Here is a 16,230-nt window from a genome sequence, read left to right on the forward strand (position 1 = left end):
ATCACTGAAAAGAAAAGAAGGGTTCTGTCACTAATTATGACGTATTAAGGCATGTTTAATTTACTCTGGTGGCACTTAAGGCTGTTCGGTGTTTGCATTTCCCGCAAAGCAAAGGATTTGTTGGCTTAAAAGGTCTAAAGCGTGTCTTTGAAACAAAGCTATCAACCGGGATTCATCCATCTGTAATTCTCACTCCTACACTTCTGCATGACGTGCAAGCTTGCCTTTTCTATTTCCATCTTTTTCTTTTTCCATTTTTCAGGCAACTCATGAAGAAGATTCCGCAATCTATAAGTAGGAGTACGGCTTTCCGCAACCATCCGAGCGAATCTTACTTCCAAGGAGGTTTTGGTCTTCATCAAGGGCAGAGACAAGTTACTTCATGATTCAATTTTCTCTGTTCCTGATGATTACCAAACAAGCATTTAAGCGAATCGAGGTGGACATGAATAAGCGAAAAGAAAATTTGCTATAGGATGCTACTTCACCTTAGTGCAGTAGTAAAATACTCGAGTCAGTTGCCCCAGTTCGCAATATACATGCTTTCGCATAAGATAACAGCATGTATACAAGATTCAAGACCTCTATTGACTATACAGTCTCACGGATGTGAAGTCAAAATTGCTCTCTCAGCACGAGAGATCCCGACTTCCTCCATGTAAAAAGCTCAAGCTGATAAATTTTTCTAATCATGCACAGCTATTGCAGAGCTCATCTTCTTACTCCTCTCACTAAAACCGCCACGTGAAGACAATCTAGGGAGGCAACAAGTCGTGGTTCTCACTGGTTTCTGCTTCTCCATCACATAGTCTCCGTTAGGAGTCCTTTCACCACTATACAAGGAAGTGGTCTTAGAGATGTAAGGCGTTCCTTGATCAGAGCTCGGAAGAACATCGAGTATTGTTGGCTTGGCTTCAGCCTTTGCTTCTTCCGTAGCTTTGTCAGCCAAAGCATCGTAATTGGCAACATCTTCTTGCCCCCCGAGGCTATCTCGGAAAAGGTCCGCAAGTTTCTTTTTCTTACTTGTTGGGGAATGCTCAGGAACAGGGACGGGTGCTTTGTCCTGAGGGGCATTCTTAACCAATTGTGATCCCTTGAATAAGGATGGGTGGATAGGAGTGTTTCCATGGGAAGGAGTACTCCCACGAGAAGGAGTGAAATCTGCAGCAGAAACAAGAATGACAAATAACAAAAAGAAGTATTGTGGAATGATATGAGCCTGAAAAGAGTATGATGATGCAATAAACAGCATATCTCGTGAGTAAAGCAAATTCTTACTCCTTCTCTTGTTATTTTTCTTCCTTAGGATTAAACAAATATAATAGTCAGGAAAATCTGCATGGCTAAAAGAAGTGCCACGACCTCAATGACAAAATTTGTCATGCAGTTGTTAACTTTAAGGCCTATGAATTATGATGATTAAAAGCAAACTCTTAAAGATGATGAGAGATTTCGGGTAAGCTCATGATTCATGATGCTAAATCACGCATGGAGTTGGACAACTGCACTTTGGCTGAAGAATTATCAATCGATTAAAAAATCAGAGCAAGTTGCAGCCCCTGCTCTCGGTGTCAAGATGGTGTCAGGTACATGTTTGAATCGACTTCAATTGATTTCCATCTCCTCACTCAATAGAAGACCGAATGCCCAATTCATCACCCCCTACCCATAGAGGAATAGAGAGGATTTTGTGAGTGGTGCATACTAAATAGGTGAGAGTGCTAAGGTAGTTGTCTAAAACCTGCCGTTTTTAACAGGGGAAATCAAGGAGTGGTGGTAGCTTATAAGCATCCCCCTTAACCAAGACCAACTTAAATTGATAAAGGAAGGAGGCAACTAGCAAAACATTACACGGACCACAAAGCACCCACATGTCTCTTACCACCATTGACACTGAAAAAATCATCTTCACAGTCAGACTCTAACCAGGGCTTCGAATCAAAGAACACATCCTCTTTACTGCCTGCATTTGACAAAGATATGTAGTTCAAGTTCAAGCATTGACGACATAAGAAAATTAAACCACACTTAGGAAAAACACAAACGACGCATTCAGATTTAAGCATCAAGAGAAGTAAAGCACATTGAGTCGCTCAGTTCAAAGATCAAATCCAGTAATTACATCATAGTTTATTCCCTTAGTCAACTAATTATACAGACAATAAAGCAGAAAAACTAGTGATGCAAACATCATCACTGCTCTCTAACAGAAGAGAGGATGGTTGAGTGCCACCTGGCCTGGGCACCAGAAATGCTACTTGCTGAACAGAAGTGAGGGTTAAAATATAACAATTAAAGAAAATAGTCTCCTTGATATGGAAAAAACTTCGAACAGTTATGACAATTAAAGAAGATAAGTTGATGTTGAAAATATGTGCTTAGTAGGAAAGGGCTAGGTTCAGCATATTCTGCCCAAGTCCAAATGATCTTTCAACAATCAACATGCTACTTCAATCCAATTTAAGGTCCATCATTGACCTCTCATCTGATGAAGCTGAAGGCAACATGAAACAAAGTGAAGAACAATTGCAACCCAAAATATTAGCAAAATTTACCCGCTAAACTTCCACTAGATTTCAACCGAGAAAAGAAAAACTTTCACTGGATACATAGTAAAATATTGATTGTCTTTATCAAGTTAATTACCCAACTTTCCTATTTAATAGTATAACTACATTCTACTTTGTCTCTTAGTCTCACAGGACAAAGAGCAGATTTGAGTGAAGCCCTGATCAAAACACCCCCTCTAAACGTCCCTCCACCACAACTAATCTTCGCCGGGAGCAACAGAATAACTCTTCAATCTGCAAACTTGCCCCTGAGTTCAGTATCATATAAGATTATTGCTCCACATGGGAACTCCCATCATCACTTGCCACTTATACGGCTTAAATATACACATCGTTTACAGTTAAGCTTCCTTAAGATAGAGACGAACCACGCAGCCAAAAGATGTAACAGAGGTCCTCTCTGCCGGGTGACTATTCCTTCAAACAAGATTGGTGGGTATGATGCCAAATCATTAAAGCCTCAGCCAGCAACAAATTTTGCAGATTCAGCAGAAAATACTCCAATCATCACGAAAATTAACTAGTCTAGATCATCATGGACGAGAATAAATAAAGAAAAAAATCATCAAAGCGCCGGAAAAACTCCTCGACGCGGGGAAGCTTGCGGAATAAGGACTCAAAACATTCCCATTAAAAAGAGGGTAAAAAGCCAACGCATCAACGAACTAAAAGCTTCACAGAGAAGATTGCTTAAGAAACTGAACTCCAAAATAAAATAAAGCCCAAAAGAACCATTCCGTCGTGACCATACGAAAAGCGGAGTTCATGGGTCGTCCTTATTCGTGCTTCAGCAGCAAGCAATCATTTCATAATCAAGCCATAAAGGGGCGAAAACACCGTTACTTCAAACGCACACACCGGAAGATCATACGAAAAAACGATTAAAAAAGGCAAGAAAAAAAGGGGCCTTTCTTTACACAGCGAAAGGAAAAGTCGGAAGCGAGAGCCCCACTTCATCTTTGCCTGTTTCCATTGATCCCATCGACCCAACTCCTCCCCCAAAAGGCATATCGAAAGGAAAAAAAGACGGACGTCGAGATCGCACCGTAGTCTCTGAAACTCGACGTTGACCGAGGACCCGGCGACCACTGAGACTTGAGGAAGCCGCCGCCGATCGGAACGTCGCCGCCGCCGACGGCCTTTGCCTTGATGGGCGAAGGCGGAATCGCCGCGGCGGAGCTGGTGCTCCGGTGAGCTGAAACGCACGAACCCATTCCCTCTCCACTTCCTAAACTGACAGCACAGAAACCATTGCAGGCTTGCAGCGTTTGCAGCGTACCCAAACAAAAAAAGAGAGAACTTTCCACGCGCTGAGAGAGAGAGAGAGAGAAAGAGAGAGCCAATGACGTGGCTCCTTTCTTTTTTCTTTTTTTTGGGTGCGTTATTCGTGGTGTGCTAAAGATAAGTTAGGTGAAAAAACATCTGAAAAATCAGAGATTTTGAGAGATTGGTGATTATGGTTTGTATATGGTAAGTCAATCTTAGGTGCAATTCAATATCAAATCAACCAATTAATCTCATGCGAAGTGTTCTGACCCAAAAGAATAATAATAGAAAATCCATTGTGTAGCGTGAAATACGGAAAAGATGGGATATAAGGAAAGTGGCCAAGTCACATTAATTCGAAATATTAATTCATGAAAATCTTTTTTTAGTGGTTCAAAAATTAGATACAATTATTTTTTTTGGAAAACCGCATTGCTTTGTCAAGTCAATTCAAGAAAGAACTCTCCGAGCGCTCAGTGAATTCACATCAACCTTCATCGTTCGAGCTTATATTAAGTGTTGAATTTGATAAATTCACCGAAATATTCAAGCTGGGTTTTGTTTCCATCAACTTCTCCGTGTGAAAGAAACGACTTTCCTTCACTAGAGAAAGGGAAAAGATATTAGTCTCCTGAGATGGTACAGAGAAATAAAGGCACGTCCACATTCGTTTGTTTTATACTTTTTTTTTTTTTTTATCTTGTGTTCTTTTCATCGCCACGTTTGTCCTTGCTCTTGATCGAGCACGGTTCCAAATCTAATAATTTTAACAGCTTTGACTCGTCAAAGAATACAAATATCTTTATGGGTACCTACAACTCAAGGCCTTGGAATTAGTTTTCAATTGAATCTCCTCCCTTTTGTTTTTTCCAATGCGACTCTTCATTTGTCCGTTTGGTCCTATAGAATGTGCTCAAGAATGTGACCCTGAGTCCTTCTTGGTGGCCTTGTTAGATGTTCCTAGGCATTCGATAACGCCTCCGCGCAAATGACACGGACCTTGGTTGTCTACCTACCCAATCACGCCTAGACTTTCAAACATTTTCTATGAATTTCAATGAAAATGGGGGTCTCAAAAGGTGGCTCTAATTGAGGAGGTTCATCCCCACGATTTGAGTTTCTTCTAATGACATAAGTGATGATGGAGTTAAAAGAAATTAGTGCCACTTGTTAGCACACGCGTTATGAATCAATTTGCTCTCGTCACGCGCGCGCATGCGCGTATAGGAGGGAGGGAGGGAGGGAGAGAGAGGGGCCTCCTACTATTAAGAGGTTGTGATTATGACGACGTTTTTTCTATCTAGAATATCCTTGCTTAATTATCTTATAGATAATCTCTATCTATTGATGAATGTTTGAATTTACAATTCTATTATATTTTTCACGTATTTTAATCTTGAAATTAGTTAGGAAGGTATCGGAAATATAACTGAATTTTCATCTAGATACCAAAAACATACCTCTTTTTTTTAAATTACAGAGTTTGCTACCTCGGCCCAATTAGAATGACCTAAATACCTATGTCGTCTAAGAAATCTCAAATATCCTTAGCCTTACACCCAGGCTCTCAACCAAGTTTGCCGCTACCTTTCCCGGAAACTGGCCACCTCCTTTTCCCCTTCGGAGCTCTCCGCCGTCCCCATCCATTAGCATTGCAACTCCATTACTCTCTCTTCCCATGACTTAGGTCAAATTTTGTTCCGATCTCTCTCCCTTTATATGCAACGCCTCTCTCTCTCTCTCTCTCTCTCTCTCTCTCTCTCTCTCCCAAGGGTTGCAACCTCGAATCAATGTCGCCATTTGCCGTCTCGACCTTGGGTCGAGGCCTCGAGGTGTGGCGGCACGATTTTAGCGAGAGAGAGGATCGCAGAGGATGAAGCTCCGCTACGATTTTTGGATCGGGCGGAGTCACCGTAGGAGGAGGCTAGGCGAGTGATCGGCTGCCTTGATGGTGGTGGGCTATGGCGGCTAAGCTAGATTGTAGATTTTGTGCTTTCTTGGCTATAGGTTTGAAGGTGGGTGGACGTGAGAAAAATTGTAGGGACATATTTGGAAAAAGAAATGTCAATCTTGTAAACAAGAGCACAATAATGTCAGGTATACTCAAGCATATTTTTTGATGTCATTACATTATATATCTAAATTATCTTACAAACAATGGAGAAAAGTTATAAATTTTGAAAGGTTTTTATCTTCACATGTGTACATTTATCGATACGCATAACTAATCTATTTTCATCGATAATTCAAACGTATAATAATAAATTGATATTGTAAAATCTTTTAAACCTCACTATCTGGAATATACGCATCGCGCGTGGGCCTATTACCTAATTTCAAGAATCTAAGTCGGCATCATTACACCGATAAGAATGCTTTAAAAGGAGAATTTCTACAATAGGATGGAGCAATTTGGAGGAGTCAAGACAAAGAAAGTGGGGTCGTTGCGCATGCAGTCGGGGCAAAAAAAAAAAATGAAGTCGGCCCTTCAATTTAGACCTCAAATTCTTTATTGGGAAAGACAAAATCACCCCAAAAAAGAAAAAAAAAACGCTTTAGCAAAAAAAAAAAAAAAAAGCTGAAAATGACAACGAGATAAGATCACCCAAGACATCAAATCTTGATTAGTTGGTGGAAATATGCGCCCGTGACTCGAGAAACACGAGGGTCAAAATTCACAGGTTAAAAAAAAAAAATTCATAAATTACAGAAAAAAAAACTAGGCAAAACTTAAAAAATTAATTAAAAAAAATATGTTTTGCGTGAGGCATTACAAACCAACCACTTTCGATCAATTAAACATTGTTTAGAGCAAATTTTATTTGTATTTTTTACTTTTTTAATCTTTTCTTTTTTTGTGTATTATGTGGCTTCAACATTTTGGCATTATCTAATTATCTAAATATTGATGTTCAAAATCATGCATATCTCTTCATATGTTTTAGAATTCAATTTTTTATTAGTAGAATTAATTTATGCTTCTCGAGAAGGTGGCAATTTCTTGCGGTAAATAGTTCAGTAAATAAATAAAGTATTATTATTATATGAATAGCTATTCACTCAATAACTGCATGTGTCTATAAATTAGGATAATTGTTGCCATGTTCTAATGAATACACGTCAAATGTGTAATTGTAACTATGGCTATTTATAGTAGGACTCCCCCACATGCCGCGTTCTCTCGAATTTAACGCAACATATCCAAGCGATCTGACATGCACTTCTTTCTAAGATAATTTAGTGTGCCCCCGGGGGGTGGGCCATTCTGATGGTCAGTTTTGGGTTGGTCTTTTTAGGACTAATCTTAAAAAAATGATTTGATAATCGGTTTGGATTAGCGTTGGATTAAGGAAGGCAATGGGGACCAAAGCGACCTCAGATGGAGACAAAACACGCATTGTCTAATTTGAGCAGTACTGACAGTTCCATTTACCTCCTCATCGGAGAAAATGGTTGCTTTTCTGTCCACTCGTCTATATTCATTTCATCAACACTCGTGGAGAAATAGCGTTTTAGGACGTTCGCGATCAGGCCGACCACCACGGCATTTAACAGCGTCGATCAGACGCCGTAATCCCATCTAATTTCCCGGGGGATAGATAGGAAATCTCGTGACTCATCTAACTCCTGAGTGGTACCACAAATTCGACGCCCCCCGAAGTGAAAAGTCACAATGGAAGTGAAATTAAAAAATATGTATTCATTCGGAGGAAATGGTTCTGTATAGATGGAGAGATTGAATAGATTTCACATAATAATATTAAAAAAACGAGACAAATGATCTTTAAACTTTAGTTTAATATGTAATGAGATTTTTAACTTTTTAATTTATTCAATATGATTTTTAAACTTTAACCCAATTTGTAATGTGGTTCATAAAATTTTAAATTGTTCAATATAATCAATGACTTTTGATATCTAGTTTATCAACTATACAAAAATGTTCAATATTATCATCAAATTTAAATTAACAAGAGAATAGTATTAAACATTTTTGTATTGTTTAATGGCTAAATTGAACATGTACTACGTTTAAGAATCATATTGTATATTGGATCAAAATTTGGGGACTATTGATCATTACTTCTATAATATCAATTTGGGACTTAGATCTTTTGAGCATTACAATACAGTGACGCATCATCTGCATTTGTAGTAGATTACTGTTTAAGATGCACTTGTAGACAATATGCGGCGGAACAAAAAATTATCATGTCCATCATTAGTTGGGCCAGAACAGGATGTCGACAGATAAATTTGGAATAACTAATGAGCGGAAGGAACTTGAACATAAACATGACAATGGCTATTGCAAGAACGTGGGAATATAATCTGGTCTAGGAAATACCCGACCTTATATTCTGTCAAGAATAATAAAGAGAAAGAGAAATCAGTTGGGACGGAACATGAATGGAAAAAATCTCGTGGCACTACCCAGAAAATACCACGGTCCACGTGGTGGGTGCCCCCGTTGGAAAAAGTTGTGTGCGGGCGGTGGGCGTGCCAAATTCGATTTCGATTCGGGTGGGGGGACGTGGGCCCGGTGCCAGTGAAATATCCAGACGAATCGAGGGGAGGACGTGGAATTATCGCGTGATGATGCAATCGCTGTCGAGAGAAATGGGCCTTTTTCTCTTATTTTCTCTTTTAGGGAAACTCCATTAATTGGATCTAGTTGGGCCGGCCACGTGGCATAACGGCCAGATCGCGAGTTTGTCTCCATCGGGGGTTTCAACCTTCGTTGCTGTTCTATGTTTATCGTCAACCAATCGAGCCACGATAATTTAGAGAGAGGGAGTCCGACGAGGCCCGCCGACCACGTTCGATGGGGCCCGCCGGCCACGTGGTTGCTTGTCGCCAGCGCTGGTATCTTCCCTAGACTGTGGGGCCCCCCACCCCACCAGAAGATTGCCGAGCCCATGTGTGGAAATACAATGCCATTTTATTTATTTATTTATTTTTTTTGCGATGGAAGGCATGAAGTAAACCAATGACCGTCGCGGGATCTGTCCATTGAATCTCCCCGTCCACGTTAGCCAAAGTAGTCTATTCTCACGTCTTTGGCCGTGTACATGCTCCTTCTGACGCATTTCCTATTTCTTTCTCCATCATTACTTCTTCTGCAGCTATAATTGTCGATGAACACTCTAGAAATGATGATAAGATTACCCTGAATTTTCAAATGAAATGATGAATTTGTAAACTCTCACTCGATGTGTTTCTGTCACGTTTCATGACATGACTAGCGAGCCGATTTGTCCCGAGCCAAGAGATGCCATAGACGAGTTAACAAAAGTCAACTATACTAGTTCTATAATCCATCGTCATTTCTGATTTATTTTAATTAGGACTACATACATGATTCATCGACTTTTAAGAGTTCACAACGATTACATACTCTATCAATCTGTTTTTCCAAAACATCCCCTTAGCCGTATCATGTGCCACGTCATATTGCTTCACTAAAAACTTTCTACTGTGGGTGTTTTTGTCTTTAGATATGGTCTCTGGGTTTTCTCAGCTCATTTGGAAAGTCCGCATATCTTTATCCTATATAGACGAGAGTTTAGGTGTGCTTTTATTTTTTCTATCGAGAGATAAGGCCCAATGGTAGCCTGATCAATTTTGTGCTTCCTGGTCGAGCAATCTCGATTACGTTGTGCATCTCCGGAATAAAACGCCACAGGCCCGTCAAGTCCAATGGGCCTCATTTTGGGCTAGGCCCAGTACGGCCCAGCCCATTGCGCCTCCCCTCCCTTTCTCTCCTCTCTGCATGGAGTCAAAAACAAGCTGCCGAGTCCTCTCTGCATCGCCGTCCGACCGTCCGTCCACCAAACTCGGGTCTCGTCTCGCTGTCCGCGTCTCCTTTTCAACGTCCGCCCTGTTTCGCGCAAAGCTTTTCAGCGACCTTCCTCTCCCAATCATCATCATCATCATCATCATCATCATCGAGAGAGAGAGAGAGAGAGGATGGGGGTGTCTGCGAAGATAGCGCCGTCGATGCTGTCCTCGGACTTCGCCAATCTGGCCTCGGAAGCCCGGCGCATGCTCGATTGCGGCGCCGATTGGCTTCACATGGACATCATGGTACGCTCGGAACGCGGTTCGCGATTTCGAATTTGAGTTTCGTTTACGGAGATCGTGTCGGATCTTGTGCGCTGTTCGATCTCTCTGCATCATCCGATGTGACCGGCTTTTTGCTCGAGCTTTGTATCCGGCACCGATGCCTACCTAAAGGAGCTTTTAGGTTTCGGATATTTGTACTTTAGCTGCTTTGCCGTTGCGAATGCTGGTTAGCTGAGGTGCGATCGGTTTGTGCTCTGCGGTTGTCACGAACGAGTGAGCGAAATTGGAAATGAACGGAGGAGATGTGAGCAAAATTAGGTCGTTTGATTAGCTTTTTAGCACGACGTGCGATACAAGGGCTTACCATGTCTTGATAGCATCCAAATCTAACTCTAATGGCCGGTTTCTTCGCGGTGAAAGGGAGGATCTGATATTGTACATTGGTCGTTTTATTTTGATGAATAAGCACTTCATTGGAATGGAACGATGTTGCAGCGCAATGAGTACGTGAGAGTATAACATAAGAATGTACGACAACGAGAAAGCAGAAAAGATAAAACGCAAGCGGGAATTTAGAGTGATAAAAAAAAAAAAAAAGTAAGTAAATCGCAGTCTAAAGAGAAACCTATCAAGAGAATGGCCTAGAACTCTAGCCATAAGTACCTCGCTGTGAAGTCGTACTCTTGAATGCTGACTCATTCTTCTCCAACTCTTCTTGATTCGAGCGTGCCGCATGTTTGTTTTGGATGCAGAAGCACAATTCAATTTTCAGTAATTTAAAGTCTTTACTTGTTATGAAGTTATCAGGTTAATAAACAGTCATATGCTAGCAGTGTAGCTTTGAATGAGCTTCAGTGGTTGAGATCGTCTTTCATGTATAACTCTAGTATTAGAATGTCTTTTCTTCTGATCCAGCTTCAATTCAACTTGACTCCCAGCCCCCAGCCCCCCCCTCTTTTCTTTTCCTTTTTTTTGCTATCATGTACTTTTCCAACTACGTCGAATTGGTATGAGTGCTCCTCGTTAGGGAATTCCCCACATCAGTTTCCTTTTTGTAGGAATGTTCTCTTTGATGCCATCAAAGATCAATTTCTTATACATGAACCTAAAAGATCGAGCTGATGCACGAGAAGATTGCAGCCTTCCCTTGTTTTTGATGCAAACAGCGAACTTAAAATGTCCCCAAAGTCTTCCTTTTTTCGAATTTTAAAGTTGATGACTTTGTTTGGTATTAACTGTGTCTTACGGTCACTGGTTGAGGACTATTTTGTCTATCCTTATTTTGGCATATGAATGCATTAGCATTATATCCTATGCTCTATACCTGTTACTCATCATAGCCATTTTTGTTTGAAGTTTTTACTCCGTTTGTAACCAAGTGACATAGTTCTCTAATTATTTGCAGGATGGGTAGGTTTCCACAGTCAGTTCAATCTCCTTGCTGTTTAATAGCCTTATGAAGAGATTTCATGTCTGGCGATGTGCTTCCATCATCATCATCATTATCTTTCTTCTTCTTCTTCTTCTTCCTCTTCTTTTCCATTTCTACTTTGATGAATTTTAGGTCAATATATGCACATAGTCAATTTCAAGGATTAGTTTTACTTACTGTGGCACTTATGCTTGGATATGCGTTTATTCTCATGTGTACTAGCATCATTTAGCCAAAGTTTGTTGATTGCAGGATTGACCAGATCATTTGCACTTTTATATGTCTAACAATCTCAAACCATTCTGAAAGTGGTTGAATGAGCTCAGGCTGCTCTCAGTGTGTTTAGATTCGGAAGTTTGGTATACATCATACTCGTGCATCTATTAGCAGAAGGCATGCAAACGGTGACTTGCGTGAATATGGTATCTAATTGGAGTAACCATGAAAAGGGAAAAGGACAGTTATACAAATCTGAAGTAATATGATGAAATCTGGAATAACCAGTAGCATTCGCTAAAAATCCTCAACTGAAAGGACTGGAGAAGAAAGATTTTGCGTGGCTGTGCTTTGCTGGTTTTAGATTGAACCTCTTTTGAGGAGTTGACAAGAGCAACAAATTAGCTTGTTCTCTTGAGAACATGAAGATGTGAGGTTGGAAAGATTACACCTGCGCTTTTGATAAGTGAAGTGCTGCGTAATGTTTAAAGTATGAGAGCGTGCACTTAAGAGGTTTGTGCCCTAAGCATAAAAATTTGGAAATTTCTGTACTGTGGTGCTGTTTAGTCAACTTGCCCTTACCGAGAGTCTGATAGCTTGACTGGTTGTATGTTGATGTGCATGACAGACAGGCTCTTCTTGTAGGCACTGGTGTACTGCACTGCCATTCTACTTCTCAGAAAAAATATGTTTGAATGACATCTCAGTTAAATACTTTTGATTACAGGCATTTTGTCCCTAATCTAACTATGGGAGCTCCAGTCATCAAGAGTTTGAGAAAGCACACCAAGTAATGTTCTATCATAATCTTTTACTACATCTAGTGTGCCTTTTTCTTCTTCTTTTCTTTTTTGGCACTATTAGCAATTTGCGTGGGTAAAGTGGATTATTTTGTGTTTTATAGTGCTTATTTGGATTGCCATCTTATGGTCACCAATCCTCTTGATTATGTTGAACCTTTGGGGGACGCCGGTGCTTCAGGCTTTACATTTCATGTTGAGGTGTCAAGAGGTGGGGCCCTCATGCTGTTTTTCATGCTGACCGCCTGGACCTTTTCTTTTAAATGTCCCTTTTTTGTTTGATAATATCTGCTGGTTGCAGAAAACTGGCCAGAACTTGTGAAGAAAATCAAGTCAAAAGGCATGAGGCCTGGTGTGTCTTTAAGACCTGGCACCCCTATCGAAGAGGTTTACCCCCTGGTGTGTATTCTCAATATTCAGACTTCCTTTGTGAACTTTCATTCTTTTAAGGATTTTGGTTGATTAGTGGACTTCGATGAAATCCTTTTAAAATCGTTTTGTCATGTTGTCACATATTCTGAAGAGTAGTAACAGCGTCCGTTATTATTAATATTATTATTATTTATTTATTTTGTCTTCATAGGTCGAAGGTGAAAATCCTGTGGAGATGGTCCTTGTCATGACTGTAGAACCTGGGTTTGGTGGGCAAAAGTTCATGCCAGAAATGATGGAAAAGGTACCCCAGTGACCCAGTCCTCTGCTATCTTTAAACTATTTTGAGTAATTGTTCTAAAGTCGCAAATGTTGGCATATTATTTGTTCAATTTTCTGCTGAGCGCTTTTTTTTAAAACTTGAACCTGGCTAAGTGGCCTTGTACCCATCTTTTTTTTATTTTCAGGTTCGCGTGCTGAGAGCTAAATACCCATCACTTGACATAGAGGTATGTGTTCATCCTAGTAGGTTGATCAATCCCTCTGACAACTACTGATGAACTAGTCAGTTTTTTTGGAAATAATTCTGTTCAGGTGACGTTTAGTTTGATTGACGGTACGCATGCTCTCTCTAAAGAAAATGACTCCATTTACAAATCATTTCAACCTTACATTTCTTACTTTGATTTTAAAGACATCGGTATCATGCCCTTGGCGGGAAATGTTGCTGAAGAATTGGAAAGGGAACTTCATTGATGCATCTTAGTGGGCTTCTGAAAGTACTTGTTCATAACACCTGATCTTCTCCATTTGATTTCGGATCTATCAGGTTGATGGCGGTTTGGGACCTTCTACCATTGATATGGCAGCTTCTGCGGGGGCAAACTGCATTGTTGCTGGAAGTTCGGTGTTTGGATCACCAGAGCCAGCACAGGTTATACTTCATATGAGGAAGAGTGTCGAGGATGTGCAGAATAGCAATTGATACTGGGTCAGGCAAGATAAATCACTTTTTTTTTTTTTTTAATTTCTAGATGTAACATGTACCACTAATAATATGGTTCAATTTAAGTGTAACAGTTGTGCACTTGCCATCTCTGTAATGACATAATAAATAAAGCCTAAAGATGATATTTTTATGACAAAACATGAGAGCTATTTGAGATTATGTATACACATTTCTGGATTGCAATGCTGAACCATCATTTGGTCTGATGTTTTTATTGCATTTTGGTTCATGTCGGCTTGAATGTTTTTAAGCTGGGTACTGTCTATACATGTACCTAAGCAATGAACGTCAAGCAAGAGTATCTGTTAGCGTCACACTAAGTATGGTGATGAAAGATTTGAGGTGACTTGCTCCAATCTTAGTTGCAAGGATGCACATTGCTCTCATGAGATTCTGTCAATTATGCAATTCAGTTGCTTCGAGTGAAATTTGGCCGAAGCCGAATGCATGAGCAAACTTGAGCTTATAGGTGCGGCTGTCCTGCACCCCATGAGCGCGATATTTTTGCCCTAATTAGCGTCAGAAGAAATATAGAATACATTGTTCTAAACACGCTAACTTCATGGGACTAATCAATCATCGCAAGAGCGAGTTTTTAGCATTTTATGCTGGTCCTAAGCTTGGGTCGAAAACGATGCAGGAGATCAGCCCTCTGCTTTGACCACCTAAAACATCGTCCAAGGTCACGTGGGCGTTGCTGATGGCGTTCGATCTGAACTTTGCGTGAAGCAATTTTTTAGTGTTTTCTTTCTGTACTGCTGCTTGCTCTTCTTTTAGGGCAGGGATGCATGAGTGCCCAGCATGTGTTGTCACGTGCATGTGACCCCTCCTTTATGTTTCCCCCCCTTGGGACTCGCAATTTTTCCGTTTTGTTACTCGCATATTTTTGGAAAATTGTGAAGGAGAAAAGCCCTTGGCAGTCCCTTCTGCATCGTTCCAGCGTTAAGAGTTCGAGTTAAGTCCAGACGACGGCGAAAGTTGATCGTATCGAGTTACTTTCGATTGTCCTATATACTTTCTAGGTGAGCTCGATCTAGCTCCACTCCTCTTGCTCATACTCGACCCGTCGCGATCTTCAATCGAACACGAGTTGGGCTCGTCAAATGTCGAACCCGGCTATGCTTTGGCCACGAGTCAATGGAGGCTGAGAAGATTTCCAGTAGCCCAAGAATCTTAGGGAGCTAGAGCACATAATGATTGTCGTGATCTCATTTGTCCTCTGTATTTCTAACCTTATTCTAAGAGAAGGCAAACATATCCCACGCATTCCAAGCTCCTAGGAGAATGCTTCGCGAGCAAGAGAGCATGAATCTCCCATCTGGGAACGCTTTCAACTCCCATGAAAAGGAGGAGAAATCGTACTTCGCTGGCAACGAAAAAAGATGTGAGTCGGACATGGCGTCGTGGTCCGCAGGGGACGACGCTTCCGAACATGCCGGCGCCTCGTCGCGGCGCGCGCGCTGTGGCTGTCCCATAGTAATTCTCAAGATAACAAAAGCATTACTAAAATCCACCGTCCATGGGGCACTGTCCATCCACGGCGGAACAGCGGAATTCTTCCATCGAATCTAGGACGACTCTCCCCCTATCCTTCATTCTTTGAACTTGTCATCATCATTATCATTATCTTTTTCAGTGGGACTGGCTTCGAGTCGCTCCGAAGATTGAAAAAACATATGTCCACCGGCCCCCCCGTCCTGCTCCATGATGGCGACGACACGTGTAGCCAGCGCGCACCGCTGAGGACCATTAGAGTGTAAGACGATGAAGTGCTTCCTTACATGGAATATATGTCCCCTGTCGATGTGGGAAATCTCATGGCCAAATTGACCCATCAATCTCGATTCCTTCCGTCCTTTCGGTCTTTGCTCCTGCTTTGCCCCGCATGGCGTCTCTTCCATCTATCTCCGTATGCTTTTTCGAGTTCTGTCTCTGTCTGTCCGTCCCTTCTAATTCTTGCGTGCATGGCCTTGGTAAAAAGGTGTTCTAGTCCGTGGAATTTGCGATAATCAGAGAAAATGACCACGTCCCTCTCTTGTGTAAATCGTTCGGTTTCGCGACCTACAAATGTAAAATATTACGGACCCAAAACCAGGCCATGAGAGCCGCATTTTTTCTCACAGCATACCCTTTTCTAGTCTAATTTTTGAATTTCTTAATAAAATGATCTTTTTTTCCTTCCATTTTTCAAGAAAAATGAGTTTTGATTTTGTCTCTTTTCCCTCCTTACCACAATAAAAAAAGCACTATGGCAATGATGCTATACTTGCACTCTTGACAATAAGTTCTTTAAAAATTAACTATTTGTCCAGAAGTGTTCTAGAAATGTTTGTGATCGAGTAAATAGCTCTACAAATTAATGGATCGGATCGAATTGCAAAATGGAGATGGCACTAACAAAATCTCTTTAGTGTGTGAATTGATATAGCAAAATTCGTACTCCCTGGTCCGCACCATATACCAATGTCTTGAGAAGAAGCAAAAGAGACAAGGGCATAG

The 16,230-nt window shown here is 40.9% G+C and overlaps 2 protein-coding genes across 2 annotated transcripts; one reads left to right on the forward strand and one right to left on the reverse strand.

The window, feature by feature from the left end:
• Nucleotides 1–448: 448 nt before the first annotated feature.
• LOC104419148 (uncharacterized protein At3g27210) lies at nucleotides 449–3,916 on the reverse strand. The gene is made up of 3 exons (XM_010030707.3): nucleotides 3,616–3,916; nucleotides 1,883–1,963; nucleotides 449–1,161 (listed from the first exon to the last, which is right to left on the reverse strand). Exons 1-3 carry the CDS (start codon nucleotides 3,782–3,784, stop codon nucleotides 686–688), a joined length of 726 nt encoding a protein of 241 aa, XP_010029009.2. The 5' UTR covers nucleotides 3,785–3,916; the 3' UTR covers nucleotides 449–685.
• A 5,719-nt stretch (nucleotides 3,917–9,635) lies between these two features.
• On the forward strand, nucleotides 9,636–13,898 carry LOC104419149 (ribulose-phosphate 3-epimerase, cytoplasmic isoform). The gene is made up of 8 exons (XM_010030709.3): nucleotides 9,636–9,923; nucleotides 11,308–11,312; nucleotides 12,278–12,340; nucleotides 12,455–12,561; nucleotides 12,652–12,749; nucleotides 12,934–13,026; nucleotides 13,190–13,231; nucleotides 13,552–13,898. The coding sequence occupies exons 1-8, from the start codon at nucleotides 9,807–9,809 to the stop codon at nucleotides 13,705–13,707; spliced, it is 681 nt and encodes a 226-aa protein (XP_010029011.1). The 5' UTR covers nucleotides 9,636–9,806; the 3' UTR covers nucleotides 13,708–13,898.
• The last annotated feature ends 2,332 nt before the right edge of the window (nucleotides 13,899–16,230 follow it).

This window comes from Eucalyptus grandis, chromosome 9 (genome assembly GCF_016545825.1).
Source record: "Eucalyptus grandis isolate ANBG69807.140 chromosome 9, ASM1654582v1, whole genome shotgun sequence".
NCBI lineage: Eukaryota > Viridiplantae > Streptophyta > Magnoliopsida > Myrtales > Myrtaceae > Eucalyptus > Eucalyptus grandis.